The sequence below is a fragment of the Pelophylax lessonae genome, assembly GCF_965119305.1.
Source record: "Pelophylax lessonae genome assembly, chromosome: 3".
Taxonomy (NCBI): domain Eukaryota; kingdom Metazoa; phylum Chordata; class Amphibia; order Anura; family Ranidae; genus Pelophylax; species Pelophylax lessonae.
In genome coordinates, this window is record NC_138770.1 from 227,171,336 (window position 1) to 227,184,358 (window position 13,023).

At 45.6% G+C, this 13,023-nt stretch overlaps 1 protein-coding gene across 7 annotated transcripts in view; it reads right to left on the minus strand.

Moving 5' to 3' along the window:
• Positions 1 to 13,023, minus strand: part of U2SURP (U2 snRNP associated SURP domain containing) — a 196,542-nt gene that overhangs the window by 37,147 nt on the left and 146,372 nt on the right. For all 7 annotated transcript variants that reach the window (XM_082249020.1, XM_082249017.1, XM_082249016.1 and 4 more), the window contains exon 23: positions 6,510 to 6,620. In XM_082249020.1, coding sequence (XP_082105146.1) covers positions 6,510 to 6,620 — 111 coding nt within the window. The remainder of the gene's footprint in view (positions 1 to 6,509; positions 6,621 to 13,023) is intronic.

The following is a 13,023-nucleotide window of genomic DNA, read 5'->3' on the forward strand; positions in this document are numbered from 1 at the left end:
CAGCAGGAACAAGAGGATCCTTAGTGCCAAATGAATCAGTATATCCAGGGACAGGAGGTCTTCAGAATAACTTGGCAAATAAGGCAGCCTTAAAACGGAGGCTACCATGAGGCCCAAGACTCTTCATGGAAAACAGGGGAGTCAGACGACTCCTGGTCCAAGTCATTTAAATCCGAGTTTGGAGAGTCAGACATTTCTCCTAAAGGAAGACACACTCTGGCCTGAGCAGTTTTACAGGACTAGAACTAAATGGCAGAAGTGAAGTAGAAGGGAAGATTCAGGAACTTAGTTCTATGTGGCTCTAGCAAGAGGATGCACCAGCAAAAAGATGCTTCTTGAACGCTGTATAGCAGAAAAGCATGGCATGCACATATGTGACACACCACTAAGTGGGAGCGGATACCTGTCAAAACAAGCTAAACAGCATTTTCTTTTTTTAGTTGCTATGCTGTTAAAGCGAAGTTCCTGATAAAATTTTTTGTTTGATAAAAATAACCCTGGGACAGTCAGGGCTAGGGCATTTAAGCAACAATAGTCCCCTGCTTATTGTACCTGTAAGAAGAAAAACTTAACTTGAAAATTTCTTGTCCAGCGCTGCCATCTGCGGTGTGGGCAGCTGAAGCTGCGCCGGAAGTCATTAGGGACACCGGTGCAGGCGCATTGACTCCTGGGATTGATGACGCTCACCTCCCAGGAGTCAACGCAAAGGAGGAAGTGACGTCGGGGGCCGTGGCCGCATAAGGAGGAGGTGGAAGGAAGGTAAATGGATTTTTGTAAAATCTTACCGTAAAATCCTTTTCTCTTAGCTCATCGACAGACGTAGTCCTCGGTGATACACCACCTTCGGGTTATGTTACCTCCGCAGGAGCAGGACTAGACAGGAAATTAAAAAGCTCTGGCCACACCCTAGGGGCAGTCCCAGAGGGTATATCCTCTCTCTCTCTGCCTCAGCAAATCAGTTATGTGAAAAAGCAGTGCTTAGAAAATTTAACCCAACCCAACTCCAAAACAGAGGGGCGGGGACTACGTCTGTCGATGAGCTAAGAGAAAAGGATTTTACGGTAAGATTTTACAAAAATCCATTTTTCTCTAGCGCTCATCGACAGACGTAGTCCTCGGTGATACACCACCTTCGGGACGTCCCAGAGCAGTATCACAACTGAGGGGTGGGAAAATGGAAATCAAATCCCAATCTAGAAGGCCCAACCGGTGCCAACTAGAAGTTTACAATGCTCATCCTTAATGATGAGACTCAACCAAAAAAAGAGAAAACAATTTTTTTTTTTTTTTTTTCAAACAGAAAAAAACCCTCGAGGTAGACCACCGGTCTCCTCAAATTGCGGCCTGCAAAACCTTGCGGCCAAATGAGGCATCCGCCGATGCCGTCACATCAATTTTATAGAATTTTGTAAAGGTATGTACCGACGACCAGGTGGCCGCCTTACATACCTGGACCACTGACGCCTGATGGCGAAAGGCCCAGGAAGTACTGAGCGCTCGAGTGGAGTGCGCCCTAACAGGGAACGGAGGACTCTGACCCTTAATAGAATAAGCCTGTACCACCGTTTGTCTAATCCATTTGGCAATGGTCGCGGCAGATGCAGGCAAACCCTTTCTGGGGCCATCCGTGATCACAAAAAGTGAATCCGTCTTACGGAATGATTCCGTAGCTTTCAGGTATACCCTGATTGCCCGAACCACATCTAAGGAATGCAACGCATGTTCCCGATGATGCTTGGGCTGAGGACACAAGGAAGGTAGTACAATATCTTCATTCAGATGAAAATCTGAAACCACCTTGGGAAGAAAAGATGGCTTAGGATGAAGTACTACCTTATCCCTATGAATCACTAGGTATGGTGACTGGCACGATAATGCAGCCAGTTCTGACACCCTGCGAGCAGAAGTAATAGCCACCAAGAAGGCCACCTTCTGGGATAGAGTAAGCAAGGGAATCTCCCTGATGTTTTCAAAGGGAGGTTTCTGTAGAACCGACAAAACCAAATTAAGATCCCAGGGCGGTAAGGGCGCGCGGACTGGAGGAGCCAGGTGCCGCACCCCCTGGATGAAATTCCGCACCAAGGATTTGGTAGCTAAAGGCTTCTGAAAGAAGATTGCTAATGCTGAAACTTGACCCTTGATGGTGCTCAAGGCTAGCTTCTGCTCAACCCCTTGTTGCAAAAAGGCCAATATTCGAGTCAGCGAATAGGTACGTGGAGGAAATCCTAAAGATTCGCACCACGCAATATAAGTCTTCCATGTGTGATAATAGGCTTTGCTGGAAGTCGCTTTCCTTGCTTTAATAAGGGTAGGAATGACTGAAGTAGACAAACCTCTGTCCTTCAGTACTTGGGTCTCAATGGCCAGGCCATTAAAACCAGCGACTGTAAAGCACGAAGGTAAATTGGTCCTTGAGACCACAGACACTCCCTGAGACGAAGTTCCCACGGAACGTCTGCGACTAACATGTCCAAGTCGGCCAGGCCGGCTTGAGGAGGCCAGCCTAGAATTTCTAGGACCACTGGCGCTGATTGGATCTGAACCAGGCGTCCCTAGAGCTATCTGGCCCCGACCATCCGAGAAAGTCTGGTCGTTTTCTGTTCCCACACATTTATCAGATACCTGATAGTTATCAGGAAAGGTGATCTTTTCTGGTTGAACCTCAGGGACCGAAGTCACCCGACTAGAGGCTACTTGGCCTATCTGGTCAACCAGATCCGATTCCTGTGAGGTATCGGGACTAATCTTAGGAAAAGGTAAAGGAAAAGATCTTTTCAGGGAACGGTAACTACCGCTTCCTGTGGTACTTAAATGTTGGAAGGGAAGAATCGCACCGGTAGTAGTGGTTGATGCTCGATCTAATGTCCTGAATACCGGTGAAAACGTCCCCCCACCCTGAAACCGGGTGGGGGCGCACCTTCAGGCTGTGTACTCCTTTGCTTCGGGTTTGGCTGGGTTGGTCCCCTTCTTGAACCCTCCTGGAGGAGTCTTGCCTTTCCCGCTAGTACCAGCCGGGCGCCCTTTATGGGCGGTAAAGAAAGGTCCTCGCTTGTTGCGAGGTCCCTTAGCTTTTGCAGCCTGTGGCAAAAAAGTGCTCTTGCCCCCAGTGGCATCCTTAATGATTTCATCTAGGTTGGCTCCAAATAGACGATTCCCCTGAAAGGGGAGATTGGTCAAGGTCTTTTTGGAACCTAGGTCAGCTGACCAGCATTTTAACCACAGCACACGTCTGAGGATCACTGCTAACTTAGATGCATGCCCTAATAGGGGAGTAGTGTCCAAGGCTGCGTCACAGATAAACCGTAGCCCTTGTATGATCTGTTCCATCAAACCAGATGTCTCCTGGGGAATATCTTTTCCCCTAAGATCTTGGCGTACCATTTTCGCCCATTCCGTAAGTGTCTGGGAAACTAGACCAATAACGATTACTGGTCTAAATGCTGACCCTATCAGAGAAAAGATAGTGCGGGACTCTGCTTCTATCTTTCGATCCACCGGATCCTTAAAGGACGAAGTGTCCTCCACTGGAATAACCGTGGCTTTATTCAGCCTGGAAATAGGCGGATCCACGACTGGTGGTACCGTCCATTTCTTAATGATGGATTCCTCAAACGGATAGCGTCTAGCAATACGCTTGGAAATAGTAAAGGTACGTTTAGAATGCTCCCATTCTCCTTTAATCTGATTACCAAAACATTTAGGTACAGGAAAAGCCTTCGCCGTCTTGATGGGCTTATTAGTCCCAAAAGGCCTCTCTGTTTCAGTTGCCTCTGCCGGTAAAGCCTCAAGTTTTAAGGTTTCTTGCACTGCCACAACTAGTGCGTCCACCAATGCTTCTTCCTGAATTATAGCAAGAGAAGAAGCGTCCTCCTCACTGTCTGAGGGGGCTTTACCTGGGATAACAGCCCTTGCAGAGGAACCTGCAACTGCCGTGACCATCTCTGAATCTGAGTCAGAGGTGTCAGATGGTATAGGGGTAGGCGGGGGTCGCTTCCTTGACCCCCGTCCCTGACAGGCCGCCTCCACCCGAGCCACCATAGACTCCAAAATTGCTGTAAATGACTCTATACTCTGTGCACCGGCGGGTCCCGAGGCCCCCTCGAGGGAAACAGGTGGGGGAATATGTGTGGCAGGGTCCATAATAACTCCAGTTACTTCCTGGATAATATAATTCAAAAGTAAAGAAAAAAACTTTTTTTTTTTTTTTTTCTTTTCTGACCCCCAGCGCCACAAAAAGCCCCTTAGTGTTACCTGCTTAGGGATCCCTATCGATCGAGAGAGAGAGAGAGATAGACCCCCAGGCTCACTACTTGATGCTCAGAGTTAAACTGCAACAGCTTACAGCGCTGTCTTGACAAACAGGAAGTCTTTTGGCTGGCTGCCCAGGAAGAAAGGAGGCGGCTCCGCCCCTCTGCACGCCTTCCGGCGCCTCCCCCAAGCTCCACGAGGTGTAGGATCACCTCAAACATGGCCGCCCCCATGCTGGAGACACGAGGCTACGCCAAAATGGCGGCTCGTGCGATCCAGCAAAAAAAATGGCGGCGGCCTAAACTGAATAGCGGTGTGCTGCAGGGCACACAACACTCTCTCTGCATGGGGATATGGCGTGGTTGGCGGTACCGGCCCTGGCGGACCGCGTGGCCGTTCGGGAGGCCTGCTAATAGCTGGAGATCTGATTTGGAAGGCAGTCTACATGTCCGTGGCTTCTGACTGGTAGGTAGCTTATACTTAACCCATAAGATTCCCAGAATGCCACAGATTACATCTTTAAAACATGTATACAATAGATTGTTAGCTCCCAAGCCAAGCCTCCTGGCTTTTGCACACATAAATCACACTCAAAGTAGGAGGATTTGTGACATGTTATAGGATAGAAAGGACTCTTTCTTACCATACAGAGAGGGGCCCGCGTTCACCACAAAACCCGTCAGGGAAAAAGGGGGAACATACTACTCACCATACCGGAACCAGGCGGGCACCAACTCCTGACAGTACCCCTCTCCACCGGGGCGGGAGGGCTGTCGACCGATACGGACGCCGTGACTCATGGTCTTTGGCGTTTCGGCGAGACGTTTAACTCGCGTGGACAGTCCTTTAATGGGACTTTGTCGCGGCCGACCCAGCGCGGAGCTATGGCCTGCACGCGCTCGTAGGCTGAACTGGGGTGACCACCGGATCTCAACATCCAGCCCGTCGCCCAGTTCAGCTTTCTTGCTTGAAGATCTCACAGGAACACTGGAGAAAAAGCTGTCTAAAAAAAAAAAATCCTTTAAGAAAAAATTCTTGCCAGGACCTAAGATCCCAGCAAGGTGTCTAGGTCCTTACTCCTAACTAGACAGAAAATAACTGATTTGCTGAGGCAGAGAGAGAGAGAGGATATACCCTCTGGGACTGCCCCTAGGGTGTGGCCAGAGCTTTTTAATTTCCTGTCTAGTCCTGCTCCTGCGGAGGTAACATAACCCGAAGGTGGTGTATCACCGAGGACTACGTCTGTCGATGAGCGCTAGAGAAAAGTTAATTTTCATTAAAAATAAGGTAAGTGAAACAAAAAAAAAAAAATAATTATCCAATTCTTTTTCAAGATGTTTTCATCCGACGGTGTAAAGTTCAAAAATAGGGTGGAACTCCGCTTTAATGAGTGTATGTCTTTAACATACAAGAAACCATAAAAATATTCCAAATTAATTTTTTGTACAATACAAAGAAAACCAACAGTACAATCATTAAAAAAAAAGCTACAGTATTGCCGCAACATTGAAATCATCCAGATTGTTATTTAACAATGGGTAATTCATTCTAGTGAGGAAAGGCCTAAGAAAGTGCTTACCTGACAGACATTTGCATAACAGAGCTTCTCTATCTAGAGGAATCAATTGGCAACTGTGGAAAAGGGCTCCAGTTTCACACAGGTGATCAGAAAAATCATGACTTTTGTAAGTGGAAAGACACAAGAGACCCTAAAGCCAGGTGGTTATCTGATAAGGAAGAGACTACAGGCAAGGGTTTGTTACTGACACAATACACCTCCATGCTATCCCTTGAATATTTTACTTAACTACTAATCTGATGCACTTATCAATCTGGGGGCTTGACTCGAGTTCACTTGGGCATTCTCCCTGGGTAAAGTAATATGTGGCCGGAGATAGAGATTGATGATGTTCAGGTATTTGTAGTGACCAGAAGCTTCTCTACTCAGGTTTCTGACCTAATGTTGCAGTTAAGAATAAATATCAAGTGCAGATCAGTGTAACCAAAATGACCTTAACAAATAATCCCCCCCCCCCCCCCCCCCGCTAATTTGATGAATACCTAACGTGAGAACTCATTACATTGTTTCCCAGAAACCGACGTCACTTCCGAAACAACACTTCTGTCTAAACAGTGTCTATCTTTAAAAAACGAGAAAAAAAAAAAAAGAAAGATGGGCGGTGACCTCCCAATGCAGCACGTAAGCAGAAATGTATCTTTAGACAAATAGGAGATGAAACCTTAAATATGTAAAACAGTACCCTTTGTAGAAGCTTGTCTCGATAGTGTTCAACTTGTTCCTGAATACTCTGCCCTGACTTCTTCGGCCTTTTTCCAGATTCAATTTCATCTTGAAACTTCATTACTTTCAGCTAAGAAAAAAAAAACGAATGAACATAAAAAGTAGAACGTAACTATTGACAATTTTTTTTATTTGTTAAAAAGGTGTAATTGAAATGGTAAACTATCAAATCCCATCGCCCCTTCCCACCCTGCCCTTCGCAGCACACTATGTGAAAATTACCTTAGATTACCCAATATTAGATACCTGGGGCATTTGCTTTGCCTTTGTTCCAATTACATTGTACTCCAGTAATGTGCAATTACCCAATTCATGCCTATCAATCTCTTGATCTATTATCTACAGGTAGCACATTATAAGTTATCCAAGGAGCGCCTGTGTAGTACTGCTGGCTTGATATCCAACATAAACAAAGATGGAGCACACACACAGAAATTTAAAATGGAGTAATAGGTGATTTGAGGTCTGGTAATTAGCAAATGCGTTTGGAGGGGGAAAGGGAGGTGATGTGACACATACCTATAATTTCATTTTTACTTTCAAAGGTGGCGATCTGTTCATAAAAACACCATAAGGTAGCTCTTAGTCAATTGTATACATTGTTACCCTTACAAATTTCTTAAAGTGCTAATTCAGCTATACATCTAACTATACTTAAAAACTGTCTTTTCTCCCACTTCCAACACCTATGCTAATCTAAGAAAGATGTATACAAGTGCCTATTTTCAGCCCACTCCAGTCTGGTCAAATCATCGTACCAATAGTTTTGACAATATAGTGTATCTGAAAATTAATCAGTTCTGATGTACTGACAGCCCATCTCATTTCTTGAGGCCCAAAAATGTCAGGACAGTACAGATATCCCCCAAATGATCTCTTTTTGGAATGTAGACAGTCCAAGGCATTAAGAGGCATGGTGAGTTTTTTGAAGTTTTACATAAAGCCACCAGTGCAGTACAGCATCATCATATAACTGGTGTTAGCGGTGATCAGGGACAATGACTTATGACAGAACAAACAAAAAATCTATTTTTTTTTATATTATATATTTTTTTATAAATCATTTTTAATTAATAAAAACACTTTGACCAAAGCAATATAATGTTATCATAGTAACATTGTACTACACTGGGGAAGTTTTTATTTACACATTAGGCTTGCTCATAGCAGTGAATTTTATTGCTTTAAAAAAGCATTTTACTGAATGAAAAATATTTATTCAGTTTTTTGTTGTGATTAGCTGCGATTGGCCCAATCACAACTAGCAACACAATTGTACACAATGGATGGCTTGAAAGAAAGCCATCCATTGTTTACAACTGTCATATGACCTGACTTGATTGGTTACAACGGTCACATGGTACCGGCAGCGGGATGGTACAGTGATCAGTCGGTGAAAGAGTGCGCTGCAGCATGCCCCCACAGTGCGATCCGGAAGGACGCCATATGACGTCCATCCGGATCGACAAAGTCCCGCCCAACTGTCATTTTGCTATAGGCTGGGAAGAAAATGGTTAAACTGTTTGTTCTTACACCTGCACTTTTATAGCATGTTTTACCATTTATATTTAAAATGGACAAACCTTTTGTTTTACAAATAATCATTTAGTGCACATTACACCCAAGGATTCCCAAAGCAGTATGAGTTTTCTAAAGGAAGTACAACAGCCTGTTTTTCTCTATCTTTTAATGACATCTCAGATAGAGCCCCATGTAGGGAGGAATGGGAGGAGGGAGTTAATTTCAGCTTGAGTTACTAATCTCTCTAAACCTGCTTCTGTCAGCAAACCTAATGAGTGTATTCTGACAGTGGGGGAACCTCCCCGCTGTCACAATACAAAAGCTATAGGGGGGGGGGGGGATTCATTTTCTTGGACATTGGTAAAGGATTTGTCGAAACTGCCCTCCTATTTTATTCATATAACCCTGCCCACTCCGTGGGGCTCCAGTTTTTTAGCAAGATATATGGAGAAAAGAAGGAAGGGACCTTTGCCATGTACTGTACACCAAGATATAGAATTTAAGTGTATTAAAATTCCCATTATCTGCATATTGTACAGTAGAGGAAGTAGAGGAATTGATTCTTCGATCATGACATCCCCAAGCAATAAACTCGAGGTATGTAAAATTGGTAAAGATGTGCTGATCAAAGATGGGGATTGCTGCAATTAATAGTTCCTGAATATTGGAATAATTGGCAGTGAAAAAAAAGTAAAGTGCGCTATCCCAAAAATGCATAGATATCATCAAATAAAGTGTGTGTGTGTGTGTGTGTGTGTGTGTGTGTGTGTGTGTGTGTGTGTGTGTGTGTGTGTGTGTGTGTGTGTGTGTGTATTCACAAGTTAACAGTATATTCAGTTCACTTGTGATTTTTTTTATGTTGGATTTAACCAATTTTTTTCACATTACTATTTTGTAAATTTTTGTTCACACACACATTCATTGATTTTATTTGATGATATCGACGCATTTTTAGGATAGTGCACTTTACTTATATTTTTTTCACTGCCAAAAAATTAGAGGAGTGGGCTAAAACAGTGGCAACAGGCCCAAAGGAAAGTAACGAAGGAAGGGCCAATAGACCCTAACAAACAGTTGAGAGCAGAAGCTCATAGAAATCAAAATATGAACAGAGGATGGTGTAATTTCTGAGATCAAACGAAAACTAGATGCTGTAAAAAGCCCAAGAAACCTGACATCGCCAGGGCCAAAACTTTTGTGAACACCCGAGGTGCTGAGGCGAGACCAAAGGGTAACACCACAAATTAATAATGCTCCTCGCCCACGGCAAAGCAGAGAAAACACTGATGCCCAACATTGGGATATGAAGGTAAGCATCCTTGATATCGATAGAGGCCAGAAATTCCCCTTGATGAAGGGATGCCACTACCGTGCGAATGGCCTCCATCCGAAATGTCTGAACCCGCACAAAGCAGTTCAAGCCCTTCCCTCCAGGGAACAGTAAACAGGTTTGAATAAAACCCCTGAAAACGTTCTGACTCTAACTGGTACAATGACTCCTTGTGAGAGCAGATCCTGTACCGCCCTGAGAAGGCCTCGCAGACGACCTGGGGACAGGCGCAAGTTGGAAGGAAGAACCTTGCCGGAGGCAAAAACTGAAAATCAATCTTGTAACCGGACCGAAATCAACTCATGGACTCACTTGTCTTGAATCAAGGAGGTCCATGGGTCTGGAAAGAAGCCAAGATGGCCCCGTACCCCAGATAAGGGTGAGGGCGCCCCTTCAGGCAGAAGTGGTCTTGTATGCGGGACCAGGCTTCCAAAAGGGTGCTGACTGATCTCCCCTTTGTAGGAGACCGCCTGTTTGGAATTAAAGGTCTTACAGAGGTAAGCGTACTCTGCTTCCTCAGGCTACCAAGAGCAAAGAGCCTCGTTGCAAACATGGTCCTTTCTTCTCGGCCCTAAAACAGCCCTTTCGTCCCACAGGATCGCAGGACAAGGGATCAAAATTCGCCCGTAACCTCGTGGGAAGTTCCAAGAGACACCCTGGTCTGGTAAGCCAAAAGTGAGATCAGTCAGCACCCTTTTGGAAGCCTGGTCCGCAGGCCAGCATCTCAGCCAAATCATGCGGCGAAGGGTCACCGCCGTCACGGACACCCTGCAGGCTAAGAGGGCTGTGTCCAGAGAGGCATATACTGATATACTGTAACTCCTGTACCAACTGGTCCACCAGTTTCGTAAGCTCAGGAGGATGCTGACCCCTTCCAAATCCTGGCGCAGAAGCTTCGCCCTTTCTGTTAAGGTATGGAAAGGTTATGGCAAACGCCGGCCTCAAAATTGAACTGGCCATAGTAAAAAGGTATCGGACCAGAGACTCAGCTCTCTTGTCAAAGGTCCTTAAAGGATGGAGAGTCCTCCACCAGTAGCACGGTAGCTTTATTTAACCTGGAAACCCGAGAACCGACCACCGGCGGAACCGTCCGCAATCCAAGGCAAAATGGCGGTTCCACGCGACCTCAAGTACATTTAGCCAGCAAGGGGGGCCCCTGGCAGGGACCCCCACCCGGACCTTTCCCCCCAAAAAATGCAAACTGAGTAGCCCCTATCATCTGCTTAACACCTTAACACATGTATAGCAGCATGGCCACCCGGGGGGGCTAAGGGGGGAGCTAGGTGAGGGTGAATGGAAGGTATTGCGCAGAGGGACCCTAATAGGTAGGGAAGCGCTATGTGGGGAGGAAGGACATATGGGGGGCCTACCAACCCAGGAAGGGGCCAACGTCCACCAAGAGAAATCACCAGAGGGGAGGGGGGCGACAACACTACTCACCACACCTTAGAACTGGGCGGGAACCACTCCGGGCAGACCACCACACCATCTTGGAATGGGGGGTGCTGCGGGGCCAGAGGTACGCTGCGACTCAGGTCGTGACCAGAGGGCTATAAGACCTCGCAAGACTTTTAACTCACCGGCCAGCCCCTGTCCGATGGCACTACGTCGCGGCCGACCTAGCGTGAAGCTACGGTCGGCTGGCACTTGCTGGCCAGACTGGGAAGACCATAAGGATCAAGGATATCCGGCGGACTTCCCACTGACTCAGACAATGAAGGCTACCATTAGAGCACGGACACAGGCCACCAAACTGACTTGCCCGAGCTATTTGGGCTTTTCACCTTCCACCCCCTCTAGATGAACCCCAGACTCCCCCACTTACAGTTCGCCTGAACCCGTGGCATAGGCTACAAGAGGCATCAAAACCCTAGGAGACAAAACCTGTGTAGTAGACCTCCTGATGTTTGACAGACTGAAGTCCAGACACGACCTGCCTAATTCATCTTTTTCGGTATCTCCAACTGCATTATGCCTACCAATGCCAGTTTAGAGAAACAAGGGTGGAGTCTCTACCCTCAGATCTGGAGAGCATGTTAAGGAATCCTGCTTTGTCCAAGACCCTATCTGCTGTGTACAAGTAATTATTCAAACGAACGCCATCTAGCATCTCCAAGTATAGAGACAAATGGCCAACGGAGGTACTGGATCTTCAGGGGGGAGGACATGTGGGAAAAACCCTTCAAACACCTAGTGGCAGCCAGGGACAAACTGATACAGTTTAAATGTATTCATAGAATCTTTTATACTCCTCCTCTGCTGAATGCTGACGCTGCTCGTGCTCCCCAGGAGATGCTACCCACGTTTTCTGGAACTGCATACAGATCCAGAGGTTCTAGACTGAGGTGACTTTGTGTATTTCGGAGGTGCTGATGGTCCCGATTCCAGTGACACCTAGGGTGTGTCTCCTGGGTCTGGTGGAGGAGGTGGTGCCGTCCCCAGCTCATAAAACGCTGCTAATCATCCTCCTCTTCTATGCAAGAAAAGCTATACTGTTGAACTGGAAGAAAATGTCTCCCCCCCCTCATTGTCATTCTGGAAGGGATTGGTGAACGCAATAATGCCTCTCTATAGGGCAAGGTATGTCTCCAGGGGGTGTCCTAAAAAATTTGACAGGGTGTGGCAGGCGTGGAATGGCTCTTTTGATACAATGGGCTGATTACCTGGGTTAATGAATAACGTAGCTTAATTTTCATTTGTGTACTGTGGACTCTAATTTGCAGGGCATACTAGCTTAAGGGGAAGTAGCCATATGGAATGCAACTTTACGTGGCCATGACTCCATTTTGTACTAAGGTGCATCCAGATCCTGACTTGAATGATGTTCATTACCTGCCTAGTTCACATTCAACTGTTGATAGTTTGCTGGAAGGGAGGGAGGGTGGGAAGGTTTGGTTAGCAAGTTTTTTTTTTCTAGTTAGACATCCCCACTAGGAGTCGCTAACTGGTCTGTTCCATGGGCGATTCTATCTTTCATTGTTTCTTGTCTATTGTTTTTTTTTCTCTCTCAAAACTCGATAAAAATAAATTTTTCACAAAAGGATCAAGGATATCCAGTGCGTCGCCCAGTCCAGCAGTTGATTGTATTTCACGCAGGAACAGAAAATAATAAAAAGAAAAAAGTTTTGTTTAAAAAGGAAAAAATGCTAGGACCAGAGATCGCAGCAAGGAACTAGGTTCTTACTCCTGGCTAGGCAGAAAAAAAGGCCTGTGTACAAAAAGATAGCTGGAATTTATATAGCGCTTGCTAATATTAGCCAGGAGAGAGCAATTGCTTGTCTATGGCCTGAATAATAATAATGGGTGGGTCAAGGTGGCCAATAAATAGATATATGTATTCAAATAAAGATGTGTGGCTTGTAACCGGGTAATAAGTGTAGCACAATATATATCACAATATATAAATTACACCATAAAATATTAATATCACAATAAAATCACATAGGTGCCATAATGTGCAAATTAAGTCCAAGTAAAAAAGTTCATAAGTGACTTTGGTGCATAAATAAAAGCTTCAGTGCCAAGTTAGGGAAAGTGCAGGTGCTAGTGCTGGATCCTCCAATAGTCCAACTTCTGGTACTTTTAGTGTGGGCTTTAAGGAATAAAGAAGTAGTGGGTCTTA